Below are 25,160 nucleotides of genomic sequence, written 5' to 3' on the forward strand. Positions count from 1 at the left end.
TCTTTATAGAAGGCCTCGACACCCTGCGCGATTTTTTTTGACTGAAGGCCGGTTTTTAAAAACTTATTATAAACGCAAATTTTGTTTGGATAAAGGTGTAAAATATTGATTGCAATTTTTCAGAAATATTTAAAGTTATTCTTCAAGTGAATTTAAATTAAATAATTTAAAATGCCTTTAAAATGCTGTGTTCCAAAATGTTCCTCAAATTATAAGTCTTCAGGTTGTAATGTGTTATCGAACTTAGATGATAAAAAAGAAATTGTGTTTTATTGATAGATGAAGTTTATGTGAAAGCAGCATTATTATATCAAAGTGGAAATATTTTTGGAAATGCTGTTAATTATCCAGAGAAATTAGCTACTACTGTACTTTCATTTATGGTCAAAAGTCTTTATGGTGGACCTGAATTTTTAGCAAGAGTTTTACCAGTTAGTAATCTGACTTTAGATTTCCAACTAGAACAATGCAAATTAATTGTAGACACCATAGAAACTTCTACGTGTAATGGTAAAGTAGTTGCAATTATTACAGATGGAAATAAAGTTAACCAAAGCTTCTTTTCTAAATTCAAAACAGTAGAGGGAAAACCTTGGTTATGTCAAAATGGTTCTTATATTTTATATGACTATGTTCATCTTTTGAAGTGCATAAGAAACAATTGGCTAACAGAAAAACTAGGTCAGTTGCAGTTTATTCATAATGAAATAACTCACGTTGCGAATTGGAGAGATTTAATTAATTTATATACACTTGTTAAAACCAGTTAATAAAGTTATCCAGATTGACTGAAACATCAATAAATCCTAAACCAATAGAACGACAAAAAGTAAGCACTTGTTTACAAATATTTAGTGAAGAGACAGTTGCAGCTCTAAAAACTCATCCTAAAATAGAACAAGAAAGTGTCAAGTACTATTATTTTTTTGGAGTTAATTATAGAATTTTGGAAAATAATGAATGTTAAATGTCCAGGTGCCAATGCTAGATTTAGGGATGAGTCGCGTAATGTAATCAGATCTTCAGATGACATTAATTTAAAAAAGTTGCTCGCTATTGCAACAATGGCTGATAATATGAAACCAACATCTGGTAAACGTGTTTGCCAGCTTACGAGAGATACAAGCAATGCTCTTTCACATACTTGTCATGGCCTAGTTGATTTGTCTTGTCATCTTTTATCAAGTGGAAATGTTATTTTAGGTTGGTTTTCTAGTGATCCAATTGAAAAATGCTTTGGAAAACTAAGGCAAGGCTCTGGTGGTACTTACTTTATAACAGCTTAATCAGTTATCGAAAAATTACGCATTCAACATGCTAAGCTGGTGCTACAACTAAATATTGATGTAGAAGGAAATGATGGCCATGACTGTCTCTTATGTCTTGAAGATTTAAATGATAGGGAAATTAATATAATTTACAATTTAGCAGATCTAGAAGATACTATAAATATAGACATTTTATATGCTATTGTCTAACAGGTGATGCGGAAATTATTGGACAAATCCTAATTTCATTATTTGAGCATAATAATTAGTTTTTGTGGTTTTATGCGTAGGCATAAACATTCTATAAAATATAAACTTTATTATTTGAAACACAAGTATTTAAAATGAGATTAAATGCAGCTGAACGAGAATCTTTTCGAAAGCGACTAAAAATGTTTTTTGTAAATAAACCTAATATAAAAAAAAAAATCGTAAATCATTTTGAAAAGGAAGGATTTGCTCCAAGTACATTATATGGTAACCTAAAAAGACTTGAAACTGTTCAATCATTTTCTTATAGAAAGCACCCTGGTTGTCCAACATCCTGGACTAGAGAAAAGAAAGCCGAATTAACGAGACTTGTCAACAATTGAAAAGGGGTCAGTCAGAGAAAAATAGGTATTAAATTCGGTGTAAATCAATCGACAATTGATCGTCAGTTAAAAAAAATGAATATTAAATATAGAAAACGCGAAAAGACTCCAAAATACACTATAGAACAACAAATAAAGGCAAGGAAAAGAAGCAGGAAACTAGTTAACCAACTCTATAACACAAAATTTCTTCTAGTCATCCATTACGAAAAATACTTTTGTTTTGCAGGGGACAACATGCCTGGAAATTCTGGATACTACACAAACAACAAAAAGACATGCCCAGAAAGTGTTCATTTTATAGGAAAAGAGAAATTTCCAAAAAAATTATTAATGTGTATAGCCATATCTGACCGCGGTATGTCCGAGCCATTGTTTCGCACTTCCAAGGCTGTAGCGGTCAATTCATCAATCTATATTAATGAATGTTTAGAAAAACGACTTCTTCCATTTATTCACAAGTATCATGGAGACTTTAACTATTTATTATGGCCAGATTTAGCAAGTTCTCATTTATTCTAAAGATTCTCTAAATTGGATGGACCAATATGTCTATTACATTGATAAAGAATCCAATCCCCCAAATGTGCCTCAAGCACGACCAATTAAAAATTTTTGGGGACATTTGGCACAGAAAGTTTACGAGAGAGATTGGCAAGCTTCAACAGAGCAAGTTTTGATTGATCGCATTAAACTAAAACTACAAGAAATTGATTTAAACTTTTTACAGTTGCATATGAAAGGCGTCAGAGCAAAATTGAGATCAATTGCAGATGGTGGTGTTTTTTCATATAATAAATAATATATTTTTATTAAAAGATAAATGCTTTATTTAAAAAAAATATAATAGTTTGTTTTTTTATTTATAAATAAGTTATTGACGTTTTTATTTTGTCCGATAACTTCCGCATCACTCGTTATATTGCTGGTTATGTTCAAAAGTGTTCTACTGAAGAAATGATGAAGATACAACTACATATTATGAAAAATATGGAACTTATTTGAATACTTTAAATAGAGGAGGATTAACTATTCCATCAGATACTCTATCTCAGTGATCCTTATTTTGCTACATATTTTTTTCTTTATTAGATAAAAGAGTTTGCCGAACATTTCTTATACGACAGTTTGCATTTATTGCAGAGTTGTACAGTTTTTCTATTGCAAAGAAACAAAAGTAATAAAGAAACCAAACTAAAAGAAATCAAGCTTATGTAAAAAAAATTTTTTATGTTCAGTAAAATAATAATTTGTTTTTTTATTGGTGTATTTTCTCATTACTTATTATTTCTTATATATATTATATATATAAAGTTTTGATTTAAAATGTTTTTATTCATTTTAATAAACAATTTAAGCTTATAAAAAAGTTGTTAATTTAACGTCAAAAAACTAATTTTATAATAATGCATCAAAAAAATGCATGTCTTAGAAAAGCTATACAACATTTTTTTATTTTACTAAACCACCATATTTTTTTTAAATCGGCCTTCAGTCAAAAAAAATTGCGCACGGTGTCGAGGCCTTCTATAAAGAAGGCCATGATTTCTATGGATATATTTATATATTTCTTTGTTTATTGTATGAATCTATGTAATCTGAAATAAATTTATAATAATATTAATAATAATAAAAAAATTATAAGTAGTAATTTCTATTTATCATCAAAATGCAAGCTTCTAGGTTATTTGCTATTAAAATCAAAGCCTTCGATGGTACTAAGCTATATGCTAAGATTGAAAAAGAATTTTTTTTTTTCCCCCTCAAGGCCACTACAGATGAGGAGGATACTTAATAGTGGTTATAACCCTCTCTCACTTCTATAACACTGAAATATGAACCTTGATGAACAAGGTTGCTGTTCGGAGAAACAAGTTGAGCACGGTACTACAAGGGACGTGGTGGGGATCGAACTTGGAGCCTCTTGCTTATGAAGCGAGCACTTTACCACTACAGCACTACCACAGAAGTTTCTATATACTAAACAATTCCTTAATTTCAAATATATATTTTATATATTAAATATAACTATATAACTATTAAAAAAATAATATAAAAATTCAGCATTTCATAATCTACCCAATAGCATTACCCAGTTCACAAAATAAGTAACAACTTGCACATTTTGTGAAATCTGCAATTTCATGATCTGTGCATAACATGAATATTTTCACTTTAAAAATCATTTATGCAGTAGTTTTGTTTCTTTCTGATGCTTAGTCTCGCAGTCCCACATCATATTTGTATTTAGTTTTTAGGTTTTATAATGTTTTTTAATATTTATTTTTTAGATTTTATTGCAGAAAAACTACAGTTTTTAATTGTTTATAAGTTTTTTGATATTTTTTTTTAAGAATTATTAAATTTTTTTTTTCTAAAACGATTATATATTTTTGGATTTTTATAAAGTTTCCCTTCATTTGAGTACCAGGTTTACCTATTTTCAAAAAACTTTTATTTAAATAAAATTGGGGATCTGTTATATAGAAAATGAATATAAGCACATACTAAATATTGCACAATTGAATTTAAATTTGCAATTTAAAAGTTGCAGCCATGGTGCAGTAATTAAAATTCTGGCTCCCAGAGGTCAGAGGTTTGATGCTGGTTCTAGCCCAATAAGAGACATTGGTAAGGAAGGAGTTGTGAACTTCCTAGTTAAATGCTCTTCCACAGTGCTTTGTGATAAGACCTTAAAGACTTTAAAGAGTTAATTTAAAGACTTAGTAGTTATTAAGGTGCTTTTAGCACTCTAATAACTACTTAAAAAAAAAAATTAGGTTTAAATTAATCACAAAAGATAACCATATATATATATATATATATATATACACACACACACACACACACACACACACACACACACACACACACACACACACACACACACACACACACACACACACACACACACACACATACACATACATATATATATATATATATACACACACACACACACACACACATATATATATATATATATATATATATATATATATATATATATATATATATATATATATATATATATATATATACACACACACACACACATCAGGAGCTATTCTAATAAAAAAATTTAGGAAAAAAACCTTTGTTCTGGAGAAATATAAAGGAAACATTGCTGAATATAGGCGTTTTTTGTAAAAAAAAACAATATTTGCCATAAAAAACGTAAAAAAATAAAGATAGTGTCCTTAAATTTTAATTTGGGCGACACCCAAATACGTCATAATCGATCTTTTAAACAAACAAAAAAAAATCAATTATGTCATGTACTGGAACTCTAAGGAATAAAACACACTTGATTGTCTGTTGATTGCAGCATATATTATGCTGACTTTTTGGTCTACAACAAAACAGAGAAGGCCAGCTTTAACTAAAATAAAAAAGTTTTTCTTGGTATGCATTTATTCTTTTGTTTTAATCAAAAAAATTTAGCCCAAACATTTTTTTTATCATTCTCTTTAATATGAACACAACATTGTTAAACATGTATTTAGGGCATGGAATTATTACCGTTTTTCATAATTACCGGTAACGGTAAAACCCCGGTTTCTGCCATTTTTATTAACGGCAAAACCGGTAATTTAAAGTTTTTTCAAAGGAATAAAAAAAGGTTTCAAATGCAGCAAACCGACTTATAATTAACACAGATTTATATCACATGAAGTTAATCTCATATTAAGCTCAAAACAATACATCCACTTTCAGATATTACAGTTAAATATATTATATATATTTAAAAATAAGTTAAATATATTTCAGATATTACAGTTAAAAACAGTCACAAAAAAAGAGCTTAAACAGTTTAAATAAACTCAAATTCTATAGATTGACTGATATAACATAGTTGTTAAGCATTCAATATAGAAATTACTGCTGATTGCTAAGCTTTTTTCAACACAAAATAAGCTTGTAAAATGCATAAGGCATCAAGAGTATTATCATTCAAGCTTGATCTGAGTTTTGTAACAAAAAGACCACTGGCTGAGAAAGAACGTTCAGCTTCAACACTAGTTACTGGTATACCCATCAATGCATTATACAGCATTTCTAAGTTGTTTGTGCGAGTTTTTGTCAGCTCAAAAACGGCCATTTCCTTCAACAGTGATTTGGAACTGGTGCCCACTCTCATCCTCTTTGAACTAGAGGGACACTTCAGTGCATCCTTGATAGACTGTTCCAGTTGTTCTGCCAAGAAAGATTGTCCTTCATCAATATTGGGTATTTCTTGACATTCTTCTTCCGATTTATCTTTATCTTCGTTGCTCTCCTCAAACAGACAACAGAATAATTTGGCAGCAGTATTTGCAAGGGCATTTCGTTTCATTTGTGGAGTGTCAAAGACAGCCGTACTTTGCCCTTGCTTGTCCAAGGCCTCTGAATCGTTTAAATAAATCAATAGATTTATTATATCAGGATTTCTTCTTTCCTTTATTCTTTTGACTAACATTTCTAATAACTCTTTGCTGAAAGTTGAATTCTGCATGCTCAATTTTAGGCAAATAAACTTCAAAATCTGATCACTTGAAATCAATGTTGCATCTCGTCTACATAAAGTTTCTGTTCTCACTTTTACTGGTTCTAGGGCTGCAATCAATTCTTCAAGTGTGTTAAATTCTTCATCGGAGAAGCTTATTTCACTAGAAATTTCGATCAAGGACATCTTGATAGGCTTCTTTAGCTTAACAAATCAAGACATCATGTCCACCAAACTGTTCGACCTAGTTTTTGAGTCAAGTATAAGTGATAATTCTTTTTTAAACTCAGCTAGAACGTGCTTTTAAAGAATATCATTGTTTTTGACAGGGGACTTGCGAAACAGGCGTACACAACATCTTACTTTTGAAATAATGTGTCTCAGATCTTGACAGACTTCAGGGGGTTGATCATCTTCAATTATTACCTGAAAGTGTCAGTAATTAAGATGATTTTTTTAATAAAAATAATCTTATTTAGATGCCTTATACTTTTGAATAATTATATATAATACTTACCTGTAATCCAACACCTTCTTCATCTTTGTAATCGCTGTCATCAGAGATGGAAATATCATCGAGTGCAAAATCTTCTTCATCGAGATCAGGAATGACTTCTTGGACCGGAGTTGTTTTGTATAAAACATCACAGGCTGCCACAATATCAGAGTCCAGACAAATTCCAAATTCTTTTAGCTTTTCTCTAACAAATTCTTACCATTCCCAAATTCCAATGCGGATTTTTGACATGAACATTGATATTAATAAACCTTCTGTTACAAGATGATGTGTATTCATCAAGAGTAATGCTAAAACAAATTTTGTCTTTCTTCATTTCTTCAAACTGCTTTTTATAAATGTCTTTAACCTCAAGACAGTGCTTCATAATAATCTTTGATCGATTTTGCATCTTTTGGCAAGTGGTATTCTTGAGCTCCCAATGCCGCTCTTAAATGTTGACTTTTTGCCAGTACTCGAATTGGTAATCCATCAATGGCAACTAACTCGGACAAGACAACTGCCAAGGAATCTTTTTGGGTCACGAAGAAGTGATCAATTTTTCCAACTTTTTGTTCAACTTTGGCTGATACTTGTTTCATAGCATCGGCCTCGATATGATGCATTAGTTTGAGATGAGGTTTCATACCACTGGTAGATCCATCTTAGCACTTGATTTCTTTGCTACAAGTTTTGCACTTTGCCAGCTGCAGATCCTTGCTGTGTAAGAAGTGCTTCCATACCTCGGAATTATTGTTTCCTGCAACAAAGGTCATCTTCGTGTTTATTGCTTTTTCATCAAAGAACTGCTTTCTCTCACTGTGTTGCGTTTTTTAGGAGTTGCCAAATTAAAATTAAAGCAAAATACCAAATTATTTAATTAACAAAATATCATTTTTAAAACCGCGGTAATAGATTGAGAAAAAACCGATAACGGTAATTTTTAGGAATAAAAATTAAAAAATTAGAAAGAATACATGTAGGGCATGGAAACCGGTAATGAGAAACCGGTAAAAACCGGTTTCTCATTACCGGTTTCCATGCCCTACATGTATTCTTCCTAACTTCTATGCTACTCTACTGCTAACTATCTATTATCCATCTTAACCTTATTGACTTCAATGCTGGTCAATAACTACTAATAATTGATCTTTTCTAAAATTCTTTTCTACTACATTCTTCATTTCAATGCTGATTTATTACTACTAATACTTGCTCTTTCTTAACTTTTTCTCAAATTAATATCACTATTCTATTTCCAACTCTCACTATTATAAAATTGCTATTTTTTAATATTATTATTATTATTGTTGCTATTGTTGTTATTATTACTATTAATATTATTGTTATCATTACTATTATTATTATTATTAATAGAATTGTTATCTTTATCGTTTGTATTATTATTATTTTGATTATTATTACCAATAACTGGAGTTTTTATTATTATTGCCTATTATTATTACCGATACTTATATTACTACATTATTTACAATATTGTTACTGTATATTATTATAATCTACTTCTCTTTTATTGCTATATTTCCAGTAACTTCCAATAACTATAATTCAGTAACTTCCAACTTTAATTAGTGGCTGCTTGCAGCCTTGTTGGAAGCGAAGATGTTAAAAAAAAAAATTAAATTAAATTTAATTAGGTATATAAAAGTCTTTTATTCTAGATAGATGTATAAAATTAATTTGAATTTTGTCCTAAATTATCAAACTTCTTACTTAATTATTATTCCAAAAGTTTTTTGTTTAAGCATTGTACTGTTTTACGTTTTTTTTTTTTGTTTTTTTTGTGTGTGTTTTTGTGTGTTTTTTTAGTTTGGTGTTTTAGTTTCTTATTATGGTGTTTACTTAAAATTAGTACTTGTACTATATGTAAATATTCCATGAAATGTAAAATCTATTTCAGAATAAATTTAATTTAATTTAATGCATGATGTACTTAAGTAAATAAATAAAGATGTACTTCAGTAAGTCAAACTATCTATAACTTGAAAATATTATTGGCTTCCACGCCAATAATATATTCAAAGTAATTTAAATTCAAAAATGCTTTATGCTGAATAGAAATCTTCGTGCAGGAGAGCAAGTAATCAAACTTCTATTTAAAAGAAAAAAGAAAAAGATGACCCCTAATAAAAAACTTAGACAAAAATATTACTTTTAAGAATGGCCGAAAATAATGCTAAATTAGAAGAAAAAAAAAATTATATAATAATTAAAAAAAAAAATTGCGAAAATATAAAAAAAAATACTAATCGCCAAGGTTTAATTCCATCGGAACAACAGTCAAGCAACATTGCATCCATTTGTTATTTACTATATGAAAGAAAATAAGATAAAATGCCAAAATATTTTTATCATCTCAGATAATTTGCAACCTAATACATCCATTTGTTATTTACTATATGAAAGAAAATAAGATAAAATGCCGAAATATTTTTATCATCTCAGATAATTTGCAACCTAATACAAACTCAATTCATTGTTTCATTTATGAAGTAATAAAATATTTAACAGAGTTGATGCTTTACTTTAACCATTGCATTTATTTTAGTGATGGTGCAGGTTCACAATGCAAAAATTATAAAAACATCTCACTTATGTCACTATGAAAAAGATCACGAGTAGTAGCATGGGATTTTTTTGCTACATCATTACATAGTATGATCATATAATTGTTAAGAGTACAAACTACTCTTTAACAATTATATGAACAATTACTATGTAATGATCTGATTATTTAGAAATACAAATTATTTTTTTTATGTTATATACTTTGTATACTCAATTATTTGAGTATACTCAAGTATACAAAGTATACTCAAATAAAAAGTGTTCCACGGCCCCAACAGTGGGGTTTGTGGAACACTTTTTTTCAGCTCATTTATCTAAAAGATATATTAAAAGTTACCTTACTAAGATTAATCATTATTAAAGAACATTGTGTACTTGAGTATTTAGGCAATACATTTTTTTTTTTTATGTTTGCATTTTGGCTATAAATTCAGAAATAAAAAAGTCATACCATCTAACCCCGGTCTCCCCTATTACTAGAAATAAGGTAATCCATTGCACAGCTCAGAAATTTAAGGTTCAAGTTTACTATCGGAGTGCCCCAAAAATGTTCATAACTATAGTAAGTGGGGCATTTGGACGCTTCATTTTCATATTTAGAAAAATTTGGAAGGTATCACATTTTTAGAAAATCGACATTGAAAATCTGCTAAAAAGTCATTTTTAAAGAAAAATCTAAATACACTGTCAGAAAGTATAAGTTTATTAAAAAAGATATTCATATACCAACTATTCAAGGTATTTAATCTAATATTTATACATAAATATCATCAGAATACTCTAAGTTGGTCAAAAAAAACATTTTATAATAAAAATATTTATTTGTGACTATGCTTTTTAATTTTTATTTCATTAGACCTATACCTAGGGCTGTTTCAAGTAACTTAAGTACTTATAAACATAAGTTATTGTTTAAACAAATCAAGTACTAAAGTAAATTTTTATTACTTAAGTAAAATCAAGTAATTTTTTGTGAATTCAAATCAACAGAAAATTTATATTTTATAAAAATTTGTATAAAAGTTATCCGATTTTCAATTTTGAACCCTAAAATTAAAGTATTATAACTTTTAGTTTAAATTTTAATTATTTCTTGGTTTTATTTTAACATATTTTCCAAAAAAAAGATTATAGTTTAGACTATCCAAAAAAAATATAAGTTATAAATTATTAGAAATATTAAAAATATCTAGCTTGCAAACCTCTAGAGATTGCTCAATATTATGCAGTATATGCAGTCAAAGAAGAAATAGATTATTAGATAAAAGTATGAAAAGGGGAACATTGAAACTTTGCCAAATATGCTTCTGTAAAATTGCTAAAGGTAAACCCCACAAATGTTCTTCTTTTAAGGCTAGCACAAATCTTTCAAAAGTATTCCTAAAATATCCAAAAAGGTAAAGGAACAGGTAACTTCTTTCCTTCTTAAAGAAATTTATTCTGATCAAAAGCAAAGTCTAGAAGCTCAAACCATTCTCAGAACAGGTAAAATATTGTTTAATAAAAATAGCTATAATATATATTCTTAAAATAACAGTTTATCTTATGATAACCTATAAAACTATTATTTTAAGAATATATATCATGATAAAATAAACAGTTGTCTTATATTAAGGAGGTAAACGTATTCATATTACACTTTGTACTCCAGAAAGTGAACGATCAGAAAAAGATTCCTTACAATGAGGTAGAAGCTTTAGTAAATACTTTAGGATTTAGTAAATTTAAGTCTAATGAAATGTGGAAAACTTTGAGGAGAAGTGGTGTAAAGTTTGAGTCAAACATGGCGAAAACCTTGGATAAAAAAAGTAAACTACTTTTGAACTATTATGTTGCGAAATTATTAGACTTTCAAGAAAAGGATAAAGATAATGACTATGCTACAGTGAAGAGGGACTTAGTATATATTGAAGATATTACAACATTTCTGGATTTTGTACTGAAATTTCGAGGGCAGGTTCCACAAAGCAAATTTGTAAAGATATGGGTTTAGGCATTTATATTTATATTTTAATAATAAACTTTGTGAAAACATATTTTTGAAAATATTATTTTTATATATTTATATACAAATATGTATGTGAACTGTATTCGTCTGCAGGATCTCCGGTGAAAAAATAAAAGAATATAAGGTATAAATAAATAAGTATATTGTGAATATTTTCAAAATATATCATTCATCACAAATTTATCATTTTTAAAAAGATAAAAAAATTATTATTTCCATATATTTAGAATGTCATTAATCCTTGTCTGCTCAAGATAGAATATCTAATCTCTAAGTATAATAAGAAAAGTTCCATTACCAGAACTTCACCTTCTGATGGGATTTGTTAACCATGTGGCAGAATTTATAATGCAGCTTTGGTCTGGATTTATAGATTGGGTCAAGAGCATTGGATGCCTTCGAAAAGGTTGCCATGGAGGAATATTTGGAAGAAACATGTGTAGATAGATACTTAAAAGTTTTGACAAGCTTTAGTCGATAATGCCTGTTAAACTGTATCCTCTGTTGGAAACAATGAGAAAGTTTATTAGGTTGTTCATGGTGTCTTTGGGTATAAACTTGACGCAAACTATTCAATTTTAATTGAAAGTTTTACACAGTTATAAAGATGCGCAAGACTATTGCAGAGAGGTGATCGCTGTATTCTTTAATCTTTGTATTTAAAACCAAGTTATTGATAAAATTTACAGTAAATTTTTTTAGTTTTTAGATAAACAGCTCACGGTTACCTGGAAAGTACATACTGTAACCGCACATCTGGAAACATTTGTTGATTTGAGTGGCCTTTCCCTTGGGCTGTTTATCGAGCAGACATTTGAGCCTTGCCATTCCAAGATGAAATGTGTAATAAACAAGTTTGGTGTTTCACAGTACAACAACAAACATAAGTAAAGAAGCAAATGAATTACTAAAGTGTTAAGTTCAAATAATTTATAAGTTATTGAACATACATCTATTGTACATCAAAACACAAACATTGAAGTCTGAAGTTGAAAACATTTGTAAATTCATTCAAAAAGACAATAAAAATATATTAGTAAAAACGATTTGAAAATATTTTATTTAGTATTTATTATATTATTATTATTTACATATTAGGTTATTAGGCAACTATTCAAATAATACTACTATTTGTCTTAGTTTGAAATTTAATGCCAGTGCACGAAAAAGCACTTGCCGGATGGTCTTTTTTAAGTTAGCCTGCGTGGTTTAAAAAATTCATTTTTTCTGCTATTTAAATTAAAACAAAAATAGCAAAAAGAATGCTTTAAATAAATATTAAATAAAATAATTTAAAGTAACAACTAGTAAAAAAAACATTTTTCATAAAAGTTGAACAAATGAACAAAAAAAAAATTTGTTGCAATTTAAAATTAATTGTTTTTATTTTTTTGACAAGTTCTTTTTTATGCGCTCGCCAAAGTTTTAGTGGGCGTGTAGGCAAGCACAAAAAGACTTTCGGCGCGAAAGCGCTGACTAAATGGAGAAGACTGCATACTATGTTCCTAAATTAATTTCAAGCGTATCTAAACTTTTTTCGTTAACTTAAAGCAGTCTAATGATGTTTATGTATAAATGCAAAATTAAAAAAAGCATAAAAAAATGGAATATAAAGCTATTTTATGTTAACTTTACTATTCTGTCAGCATATTTAGTTTTTTTAAATACGAAAAATATGACTTTTTAGCAGATTTTTAATGTCAATTTTCCAAAAATGTGATACCTCCAAGATTTTTCTAAATATGAAAATGAAGTGTCCAGATGCCCCACTTTCTATAATTATTAACATTTTTGGGGTACTCCAATAGTAAACATGAACCTTAAATTTCTGACCTGTGACTGGTAATGACAATGTTTTATTTTGAGATGTTTTGTCTATTTTAAGAAGTTTTTTCTATTTGTATATTTTATGTTGAATAAAGGTCAAGATTAAATTGGTTATTTTAATATGGTGGGAGAAAATTAATAAAGAAATTTATGTTTAAAAAATAGTATCAAAAACTTAGTGAACACCAGTAAATGGAATTCAGATTTTAATGTTTAGCTTAAAAATTATTTAGTTTATTGGAAAACAATTTTAAAAGAACAACAGAGGTGGAAAAAATATTTTTAACTACATGTTGAGGAATAAACATTTTATTGTAACTGTCTAATTAATATTTAAGATGGTAAGCCTGAATACATCAATGTGAAATCCAATGAAGATTCTCAAGTAGGATATAATGCTAAGCATAAAGAAAGTCAACATGTCAAATTGAAACAATCCTTTTCTCAAGAAAATGTCCCATTTACTGTTTTCAAAGGTATAAATTTATTTAAAAAATTTTTTTTTTTGCTTATTAACTTTAGCTTTGCTGTTGTAATGTTTTTTTTTTCTTTGTTTAAGTATTATAAACTCTATTATAAAAAAAATGTAAATGTTAAATTTGATGGGTAATCAGGTATATAAATCTATACACTATATTCCATCTTCTCCGTTTGAAATTTACTGCCAGCGCACAAAAAAGCACTAGCTGGACAGTAATTATTTGGGATTTTGAAAATTATTTGTTTTTGTACCTTTTTAATTAGAATTTGATTAAGAGAAAAGATTTGTTGCAATTTAAAAACACGCTTGAAATTTTTCAGCAAGCGCTTAAAAAACCGCCAGCCATAGTATTCGCTGGCGTGTGGGCATGTGGAAAACTGCAAGAGCGCAATAGCGCTCGTCAAATGGAGAAATCTGTATATAAATATATAGTATATATACTACATATGTATATATAAGTATATATATTTTTTGTATATATATTTATATATACATATATAAATATATTTTTACAAAAGTTCAATATAATAGTAATATATATGTATATATATATAGAGAGAGAGGGAGAGAGACAATTCCACGAGTAGGAGAGAGAAAAAAGCAAAAAAGTCATAAAAACACATACTAAACTCCATAACTCTAATTTTAAACCATAATTAAAAACTTTGATAATGTTATTGTACATTTTTTTAATAAAATATACATGGTTGTTAATAATCATTTTTTTTTTTCTTACATCATTGATAGTGTCAATTTATATTTAAATATACATTTAATAATAAGTTTAATAAAATAAATTAAAAATAAAATTTATTTAAGTATTTTAGTTAAGTTTAACAAAATAAATTTTTATTTAAATATAAATTTAATAATAAATTTAATAAAATAAATTAAAAATAAATTATAAAAAAAAAATTAAAATAGAAAAAAAGTTTTTTTATCTAATAAAAAAAATATTCCACAAATGTTTTTTACAACAAGTAATTACAGCTTAATGTTTTCCGCATAAACTATTCTTAATGACTGAAAGTTTTGCGTAACGTAAATTGCGTAACGCGTACATTATATCGTTAATACATACGTCAAATCTTAATAGTGTAACGCTTCTTAACAAGGCCTGTTATATAAACTTTAGTATTTGTATGGTGTAGTATTTGCTGAACCAGAAGATAATCAGATGCATGTGTGTTGTGACTCTAACAAGACAAGAATCCCCTTCTTGTCTTGTTAGAGTCCCCTTCTTTCTTGGCATAATCTTAGAAAGATTTAAAAAGAAACGTTGTATTGAACAAAGTTTGTTAGAGAAGGTTAAAGTGATTTAGGTATCAGCACGCAGAGAGGTAGCAGCTTCAGGAGAAAATGGTAGTGGTAGAAGTGCTAGAAGAAAGAGAATGCCTTACATATTGTATGCCTTACATATTGTATGAATGAGCTTTAAATAAGGAAAGAAAATGCTCTAGATTGTTTATATTAAAAAAACAGCATAAAAGAGGAAGGCTAAAGCTGATGATGATAATGATGATGATGATGATCATAATGATGATGATGATGATTAAGATGATCATGTTGATCATAATGAAGTTTATAAATATATATATTAACAAAATATAACATGAAGTTTGAATTAAAAAATATACTTTAGGCTATAAATGTTAATGCAGCCTTGGTCACAAACCCGGCCCTGGCTATATTTTATCGATTCTGGCCCTGGTCAAATTTCAACCCCTGTCACTTACTACCTGTTTGACATCTGGAGATTTTGTTTGATTTCTTAGATAATTTGTTTTACTAGTGTAAATAGATTAATCATTAAATTCAAAACACTTCATATAATAGATCACATTTTTACTATTAAAAGTAATATGGTCTTTAATCAAGTATTTCCATTAGATGTTACAAATTTTCGTACTTCTTATAGATATAACTTAAAAAAATTTACTAATATCTTTACATTTTATCTTTTCTGTTTTTTTACAAAGATGGTGTAGGTTAGGGTTTGTCGATTTTTTTTTATTTTCAAAAATGCCAGGGTTACTTTTGGTGAAGAATTTTATGGGGATTCCGTATCTCATGGTTTGTAGATTTGGAGTCCAAATATCAATGAAATACCTTATGAAAATCCTTTTAAGTGGTAATTGTGTATACTGATTGTAGCACAAAATGAGTAATTTCAAAATCCTTTTTTTAAAATCCAACAAACTTATTTGACATTTAAGTTTTTATCCAAAAGTGTTCCTTTCATATAAGCTATGGATAGCTTTTAAGACCAAAATATTTGTTTTGGTGAAATTTTTATAAAACATGATATCTAGATCTGTAAAAATAGGGACTTTTTATTTTTATTCATTTATTTTCTACAAGACTTCACTTACAAGATAAATAACAAATTTTCTTTCTGATAATTGATTAGAATACACTTCAAGGAAAGACAATTAGGAAAGCAAATGTTTCAAACTTTTTTTTCTGAAATGAATATGTAAAAAATCTTTCTAGTGCAGAGTTTAGATATACTTGCTATTATACTCAGTTACACATTTCAGGAGATGCACCCATTGTACTCATCCCAATGAACCTTGTAGTTCAAGTGCAAAGCTTCTGTTGCCTGCTCACTGAAGAGGCCCAATCCCATTTTTTTCGTCTTGATGAACTGAGGCACATGAAAAAACATTGCACGCACTTTAGGGGTAACTGAAATTGGAAGTTTAATGTAGCTCTGTTGGAATTGAGCAATCTTGCATTCGTAGTCAGGGTCCAAATTCTGGCCAAAGCAAGAAGTCACAACATCATTAAATAGCATAAGTGTTTGAATGAAGCCATGAGCTTGAGCAAAGTTTTTCTTTTCTGAAAGCAGTTTGAGTTTGCTCACACCTCTCAAGCAGTCATTCCCATTGAAATGACCACCATGGAAAGGCTAGATGGGAATGTGAATTGATGAGGGCCATTCCTTGGCTTTTGGCCAAAGATCAAAAAGTGTTTTGATCAAGTGATTTACCACACTAAGTAGCAAATGAAGCTCCATGGGTGCAATAGCCTCAAGGACGAGCTTGTCATCTGGAAAATCGAGTATTGGCAAGTGAACAACATTTTTGAAGTCCTTTGATTTTTTCTAATCTCCTCCTGCCCTGATGAATTCTGAATGTTGTCTTCTGATCTCACCAAAAGTTCTCAGGTGGCAACAGTTTTGGAGATTTGGTGATGAGGCATCATACCAACAACGCGGATGCTTGCTGCTGTGAGACTGTATTCCACATAAAATTTTTTCCAGCTTGAGATCGCTAGAAATGATGATAGAATCTTTCTGACATTCTTCTTGAACTTGAATGAGATTCAAAATAGCCTTCACATTATGGTGTGTCTCTGATGTGTGCAAGTGCTATCAGGATTTGTTGCTTTACACTTGTTGCTTTGGTTGAGGGTTGAGACATCAGTTTGATAGTTTTCTGAACTGGGCTGTTTGGTGGCGTTTCATCCTCCAAAACAATGGAATGAAGCTTACTTTCAGAAAGGAGCCTCCTCCATCAATTCCCAACTTCAAAATGGCAGATTCTGTTAATTTTTGAGCTGATTTAAAGGCTTCACTAAGACAGCTGAGATTTTGGCAAAGAACCACCTGACATGATTCCTTATTTTCTGCCAGCGTTATGCTGCTGACAATAAACTGATCATGAAGCTTTCGGCCAGCTTGAGCAAACTTTAGAGGGAAACTTGGCTCCACCAATCTTACAGGACTAATTTGATTCAGGGCTGAGCCAAGTTTTCGCATTCCATTGTTGGACAGTCCAGTATTCTGCTGTATTTGAACCATATTTTCCGTTGTAAGAGATTCTTTAAAGAGTTGCTGAGCTGATGATGGACCTAAACAAAAAAAAATAGAAAGTTCAAAATCAATCAAGTGGTTAAACTAGATAAAGATTTGAGAAATTAATTTAGAACAAAGTATAATAAGAATATTTTTTAAGTAAATTAAATTAGAATCAATTAAGAATATTGAAGGAGCATTTTTAATTTACTTTAATTTTGCCTCTCCCTATTTATCCCTATTAAAATATTTGGTTGACAAGTTCAAACGTGTTTTTTAAATTAAATTAACAATATCAAATCATCATAGCATTTCTCTTCTCATTCTTCTCATAGACAACATCTTTCCACTTGGTTGACTAAGCCTGATGGTTCCATTTGGAGAGGCACTTTTAGAAGCCAAAACTGCTGATGCAACTTGCTCTGCTCCTTCGGGATCTGCATCTGCAATTTTCCTTAGATTTTCATGGCGAGTTCCTAAAGTGCAGTTGTGAGGAAACCCACGTCCAACAATTGACAAGCACTGTGTGCAACGTTTTTCAGCACTTTGAGAAGCCTGCTGTGGGAGTTTGGGCTCTGAGTCTTGGAATTTGCTGACTGGATGCTTTTCTTTTCCCTTGAGATTGGCAATTTGGCAGAGTAAACACTCACAAACATTAGAAAAACGAGTTGCAGGTTTGATTAAAATTGTCTCAAAGTGGTAAAGTTTTGGCACAACAGTTGTTTTCCTATCACAAAGCTTTCCAATCTGAGATCGGTATGAGATACAAGTTGCCAAAAGCACTCTCTCATCATTGAAATCAAGATCTTTCTGGATTTGTTAAAGGATTTTTGATTTGTAGTTTTCGGTTAGCTCTTGGTCACCTTTTTTCATGCAAATGACACAAACAGATTTTCTGCATTCTTCATGGGTCTTTGCAAACGTTGACACCTTCAAACTTAACAAATATATTCACAAAAACCTTGTTTACAATTTTCTTTGTTTTGTAAACTGTCTCTTCCGGAAAAAACTTGATACGGACACAAAGTTGGAGCTTTCAAAAATGTTCTTGAATCAATGTAATAAATCAAATATTGAAAACAAGTTAAAAAAATAAGAAAACTTAAATGTTTGATTGGCAACATTTTTTTATTTTATTAGTTTTTTTCACAGAGCATGTTTACTGTACGAAATTAGCACTGACAAAGTCCGAATTTAGATCATTTAGTTTATAAATACTTAGACAAATTTCCATTTGGATATTAATGAGGGATTTCAAAACACCTCAATATGGACTCCCATAGACATGTACTATTACCAACTAAAAGGATTTTCATAGAGTATTTCATTGATATTAGGACCCCAAATCTACAAACTCTGATCTGCAAAAAAAATGAAAAAAAAAATGTCTTGCTTGGTGGGTCAGCGTTGTTTGAAATAGAAAAATGACTAAAATATGACTAATTAACAGGGCAAAACTATAATTTAAAAAAAAATTTCTTTCTAAAGATTTTGATCAACTCAATAATTCTTATGTTGAATTTTAAAAAAATTGATTATTTGGTTCAAAAAGTCATAAAAATAACCACAGAAAAGAAGTTTTTGTGAAGGGTATGTTTACAAAAATCAGGCATGTTACGGTAAAGTGTTTTGTTAGTTTGATCACAGATTGTATGTTTGAAAAAACTTCTTTAACTCTATTAGTAGTAGATAAACTGAATAGAAGGTTAGTTTTATTTAAAATAGATTGGCAATTTAAATTACTTCAAAATGTTGTAACTGAAGGAAAAATTTATTATTATTGTTTTTTTTATTACATTATCAGTTGCAATTCTTCAGCCATAATTTGAGTTTTTCTAAGCGTTGTTTTTCAGTGATGTAACACTTTTTTATATAAAAAAACTGCAAGTAAAACATGAACTTCTGATAGCTTATTAAAAATAATAAACTTTGATGTGCATGGCTTGTGTGTATTGTCACGTTTTTGTGAAAATCTCAAGTGTGTATACAAGGTTTATGCTTATATCATAAGTTTATATTTATTCTGTCATAAAGATATTTTAATGACTAATTTTGCCAGAACCCTTGCCGAGGAGGTGTAGCCAATTTTTATTACAGATGTACAATATAATCACAAACTATCTGATAATGTCAATATTTTGTATGTAGTTAACCAATTATGCGGTTGGATATTTAAATGAATACAAGTTTAAATGAATATTTTAAAATGTGAAAAGTATGTCATTTGGTGTTCCCATAGTTTGGCATGTGTCTTCAAATCATGTGGCAGATACTGGATGGACTCAGTTAAGCTGTCATCATTTTCAATAATATACAGCTGGATGATATTTAAAGTGATGACAGCTCAAATTTTGAAGATAGTGGTGATGTTCATGATTCTGGTATTAGTACAGTAATCAAAACTTCTTACTCAGGAAGCTCTTGATGATCTAGTTCAAGATCTTAATCTTCCAAAATTATCAAATGAGCTGCTTGAATTCCACTTACAAAAATGGAATCTTCTAACTTTTCTTAGGTAACTTCAAGTCAGACAGTTACAAAAGTCTTGTTAATAACATGGTAACCAAATTTGGTGCATACAGTTAATGGAATGTTGATACCAAGGTCAATAGAGAGTGAGTATGATGGCCAACTATTGCTAGTCATTGAAGCCTCATAATCCTGGTGCTGCTCATAAACAAAAATCACCGAAAAGACAATTCACAGAGTGATAGATAATTAATAAATGTATGTCTGCTTCTATATTGCACTTACAAGCCTTCCCAGGAAGCGCATGCGGTCACACACCTTGTTTGTCCACATTTAAAGTAATTTTTTTAGACACTGACCACAGCAGTTCACATCTTGTAACAAAATATCAAGTTTTGATCTAAAATTGTAACAAAATATCAAGTTTTAATTAAATAAATTAGAAAACTTAATAATTAAAAAAAGAAAATAATTTTTTTTTAATAAAATTTTTATACAACTTTTGTATTCTTTTTTTTTAGAGTCGTTGTTGTTTTTAGCTAACGAACATGATACAAGTTGATGAAAAAAAAACATCTTTTATAAAAATTTAACAACAATTGAAAGTTTAAATATGCAATTTATTCACAATTTTTATCAGTCCATATAATTAAGAAACTAATTCGCTATGTACGCTAGAACTATGAGAAATTTTGTTTATTTTTCTTACATTTATTCGTTTTGACATCTTTTTGCTTTTAAAAATGTTTTTGCTATATTTGATGTTTCTTTTTCAATACTTATATAATAGGAAAATAAGAAAATAATTTGTTATTTATTTGTAAAATATATTATTTGATTAATAAATTTTGAAATGATGAAATAAATTAAATTAAAGAATAACATGGTTTTGTTTATTAATGTATTTACTGCATTTGATGCATGTCTGAAATTGTTTCTTTTATATTCCCCAATTTTTAATACAAATTACTATAGAATATAACGATTGCTCTGTTTGAAAAAATGTATTTAAAGACTTGAAAAAAAGTTCTAAATAGGCTCCTAAAATTTCATTAAATATTTTAGTAAATTAACAAAACACAACCCACAAGCTTTTGGAGGTCAATAACAATAGTTCATCAGGTAATAAACTATCGAGTTTAAATGCACAATTTAGATAATCCAGCAAAAGTGCAGACTATTTCAATGGGGGTAGTGAAAACAACCAAATATTTTATATTCAGTATATGTATTAATGGCTTTTTTTTTTTTTTTGCATAAAGAACTTGTTTAAAAAAAAATTTTTTTTTAATAAATAAAAAGCAATTAGTTTTCTCACTTTCCTGTGCATTGATAAAAACAGTAAAGTTTACCATTTGAAAAACAAATTCAAAATTGTCCATATTTCTAGTAAAATTGTCGATGTTTCTAGCGCAAGTAATAAAGTATTTCCTTAATATATTGACTGAGTATATATTGACTGAGTTGCAAAAAAATTGTATTTCAAAAAATATTTTTATTTTCGTTATATTCTTGTCTGCTTTTTTCCTCAACTTGTATTAATTTTGGTAGTGGAAAAATAACTAGCGCCCTAAAAATCAGAAAACAAAAACAGTAAAATATTTAGATATATTTTTTTATTTTATTTAGATTTTCTATTTCGTATTCATTTCCTTTCTTCAAGTATTGCTGTTTTATCCTCTCTTGTTTCTTATAGCTTTATTTTGCCGAAAATTCTTAAAATGCTTACTGTATAAAAACGTAGTCAAATTGTCTAAAAAAATTACTTTAGGCATGGGCGAACAAGGCGTGTGATTGCACACGCTTCCCGCCTGGGAAGCGTGTGCAATCACACGCCTTGTTCGCCCATGCCTAACATTACACTAAGGTTAAAAGTTTTGTAACTTTCAATAGTTTTCTGCATGATTGAAGTTTATTATCCATTGTATATTTTGTTGCTAGTTTAATGACTTTATTCTATATAATTAAATGTCGAACTGCAAAAAACCTTGGTGTGGAAAAAAATTTGATTACATATTTTGGCTTGAAAAGTTGTGTAAGAAACACCTATATATATGTCTGTAATCTTCACAAAATAAAAATTGTATATAATTGTATATAATTGTAATCAGATATGAATCAAATTTTTTTGCAAGATTGTATGAAATGTTTTTTTTAATGCAATTAGGATGGTTGCTATTTGATTTTGTCGTGTATTATTACATTCAGTATTTGTTTCTTTATAGAATATGTTGGTTGCCATATAATTTAATCTTGTCATATGTTTTTTATAGAATAAGTTGGTTATGATATATTTCTTATTTTTAAGAGTGACAGATAAGTCTCGAAAATTAATTATATTATAGATATTTTCAGAGCATCTAATACTAGATTGTTCAATACTAATCTATTTTTCTCCATAATTCCAACCATATAAGAATTATAAGTCATTTATTTCTGTACAGACAGAAGTGTAAAAATTGTTTTAAATGTGTTGTTGATAAATCTATTCATGCAGAAAACTATGAAAGGCCTCTAGTGTCTAATCATTAAATATAACTTGTACAAGTAAATCTCTTAAGTAGGTACCACATTAGAAAATTTGAAGATTTTATGAAGTTCATTTTCATTATGACGTATTATATATATCATTTCTGCTACAGCATGGGGTTCTCAGTGGCTGGTGAATTTTAACTCAGATAAAACTTAATTTTTTTCAGCTAATCGTTATTGTAACAATCTAGATCTTCCTATATTTATGAACTGTAGTATAGTTGATGAGTCATCTACCCTTCATCTTCTAGGAACTCTCTTTCTCGGAAACCATATGATCTTTTTTTGGAAACCATATATCAAATCCATTGCAAAATTAGCATCTGCTATGATTGCATCTCTTTATCGTGCTTGCCACTTCCTTACTCAGGATTCTATTCTTTATCTCCATAAATATCAAATCCATCCTGGTATGGAATACTGTTGCCATTTCTGGCGCAAATCTTCCAATGATGCCCATTCTCTTTTAGACAAGGTGCAAAAATGCATTGTAAATATAGTTGGACCTGCTTTTGCAGCCAACCTCCAACCATTATCACATTGTTGTAATACTATAATGGGCACTGCTCTAAAGAGCTAGCGTCTCATGTGCCATCTATTAAAATTCATTCTCGTGTTACTTGTCATTTAATTAAGTTTCATCCTTTTACTGTGACTGTTTCTAAGTGTTCCAAAAGTTCTTATTCCGCTAGATTTTTTTCCTCAAACATCAGTCCTTTGGAATTCACTTCGATTTCTTGATTTGTTAGCTAAGGGGAACATCGTTCCTCCTTAGCTAATAAATCAAGATATTGTTTTAATATTTCTTTGCAACCAAAAATTAGTATTTTTTTGTGTTTGATGCTAACTTCCAGACATGGAGAAAACTCCAAACATTTATATGTTTATACTTATGCCAAATAAAGATGATTTCACAAAATCATGATGATTTAAGCCTGGGAGCAAAAAAAGCCCTAAGATTTGAGCCGCCTCTGCCCCAAACGTGAGAGCAACAAGTTGATAAAATATTTTTTTTATTAATATTAATTGAATTAATATTCATTGATAAACTGTAAAATTTTTAGTAGTCAAGGTCACAGTAAATTATTTAGTACAATTATTCTTATAGTATAAAAATAAGTTATAGTAATTGTATTGACTTGTAAATTTGTATATCATAATTTTTATAATTGCATTAAATTATTGCATTAATGCATTAATGGTTATAATTGCATTAAATTATTGCATTAATTGCATTAATGACATGTCTCCAATTGATACCATGCTTTACTAGCACAATAAAGAAGTTTTTTTCAATTAAATAAAATGAAAATTTAAAATAACAGTTGTAAAATTAAGTCTACCCAACCTTTAAATGTTCAAATATAAAGCAGATCCAACTATGTTTGTCCAAATATGCTTTGAATGTAAACACTGCTAGAGCAGGTCCAACTATGCTTACAAAGCTTCGAATCATGTCTAAAAGAAAGGGTGAGAAATTTTGCAAGAGAGATTGTTAAAAACTCTTAAAAAGATATTTGTCATTATTTTTATTAAAACTGAATTGCAGTGGAATAAATACTATTATCTAATACTATTAAAACAGAAAAGTCCGTCAACAAACTTAAGATGTTACTGGACCAGCTAAGCATAGGTTGCTATAGCGCACCATCTACTTTTGGTGGGCTGCATATATAATATGTTATACCATATAAGTTTAAATTTATGAGAATTATTTAAATTTAAATTTATGAGAATTATTTAGTATAAGGTTATTATTAGTTATTTTACAAATAGGACTTGTGAAGGAATGGCATCAGCATTCCTGTGCAGAAGCCAATGTTGTTTATGCACATAGTACGTTAATAAAAAATTAATGTTATTTTCTAAATTCAAGACAAGCAAAAGCTAGAAATGGAAACCATAATGGTCATGTTATCACATTTTGAATAACTCAGGCTGTAATATTTTTCCTCACAACTTAACAATCATATTGCTCCCTAAAATTTCTCAATCCTGGAGCATCAATGATTTGCTCTGGCAAAGAGTTCCAGTGTTTATCTGTACAATTAATGAAAAAGTTTCGCCTCTGTTTGCAATGCTTTATCAGTTGACACTTTATTTGCAAAGCATGACCACGAGTACCACCAGTGGGTCCATCGCAAAGAAAGGAGGGAAGCGACTTTAGTGGGTGATGCCAGTTAATAATGTCAATCCGACGTATTATTTTAAAATGTTGTATTATATTTACACTTATGACACTTCTGATCTTTCTCTCAGTCAGGGTGGTAAGTTGTAGTGCTTTGAGTCTTATCTTTGTATGACAGTTTTGATATTGAAAAAATTACTTTTGTACTTTTTCTTTGAATGTTTTTTAAAATCTTTATTCTCTTGCTTAATATGGTGACCAAGATTGAATTGCAAATTCTAAATGTGGTTGTATATATGTTATATATATATGTTGTTATAAATATATGTTGTATATTGCTAATATATGTTGAAATTGCTATTTCTACAGGTTTAAATCTTAGTACTGAAAAGCTTTTTCAAAAACTCTATTTGTGAATCTATTTATGTCTTAACTTTAAGCTTATCTGTGATGAGTACACCTAAATTATGTCTTGTGTGCCATT

General features: G+C 29.0%; 1 protein-coding gene across 2 annotated transcripts in view; it reads left to right on the forward strand.

The window, feature by feature from the left end:
• LOC124812295 (uncharacterized) overlaps nucleotides 1-25,160 on the forward strand; it is a 47,473-nt gene that overhangs the window by 2,788 nt on the left and 19,525 nt on the right. For both annotated transcript variants that reach the window (XM_065790978.1, XM_065790979.1), the window contains exon 3: nucleotides 13,606-13,743. In XM_065790978.1, coding sequence (XP_065647050.1) covers nucleotides 13,606-13,743 — 138 coding nt within the window. The remainder of the gene's footprint in view (nucleotides 1-13,605; nucleotides 13,744-25,160) is intronic.

This window comes from Hydra vulgaris, chromosome 02, assembly GCF_038396675.1.
Source record: "Hydra vulgaris chromosome 02, alternate assembly HydraT2T_AEP".
Lineage (NCBI taxonomy): Eukaryota > Metazoa > Cnidaria > Hydrozoa > Anthoathecata > Hydridae > Hydra > Hydra vulgaris.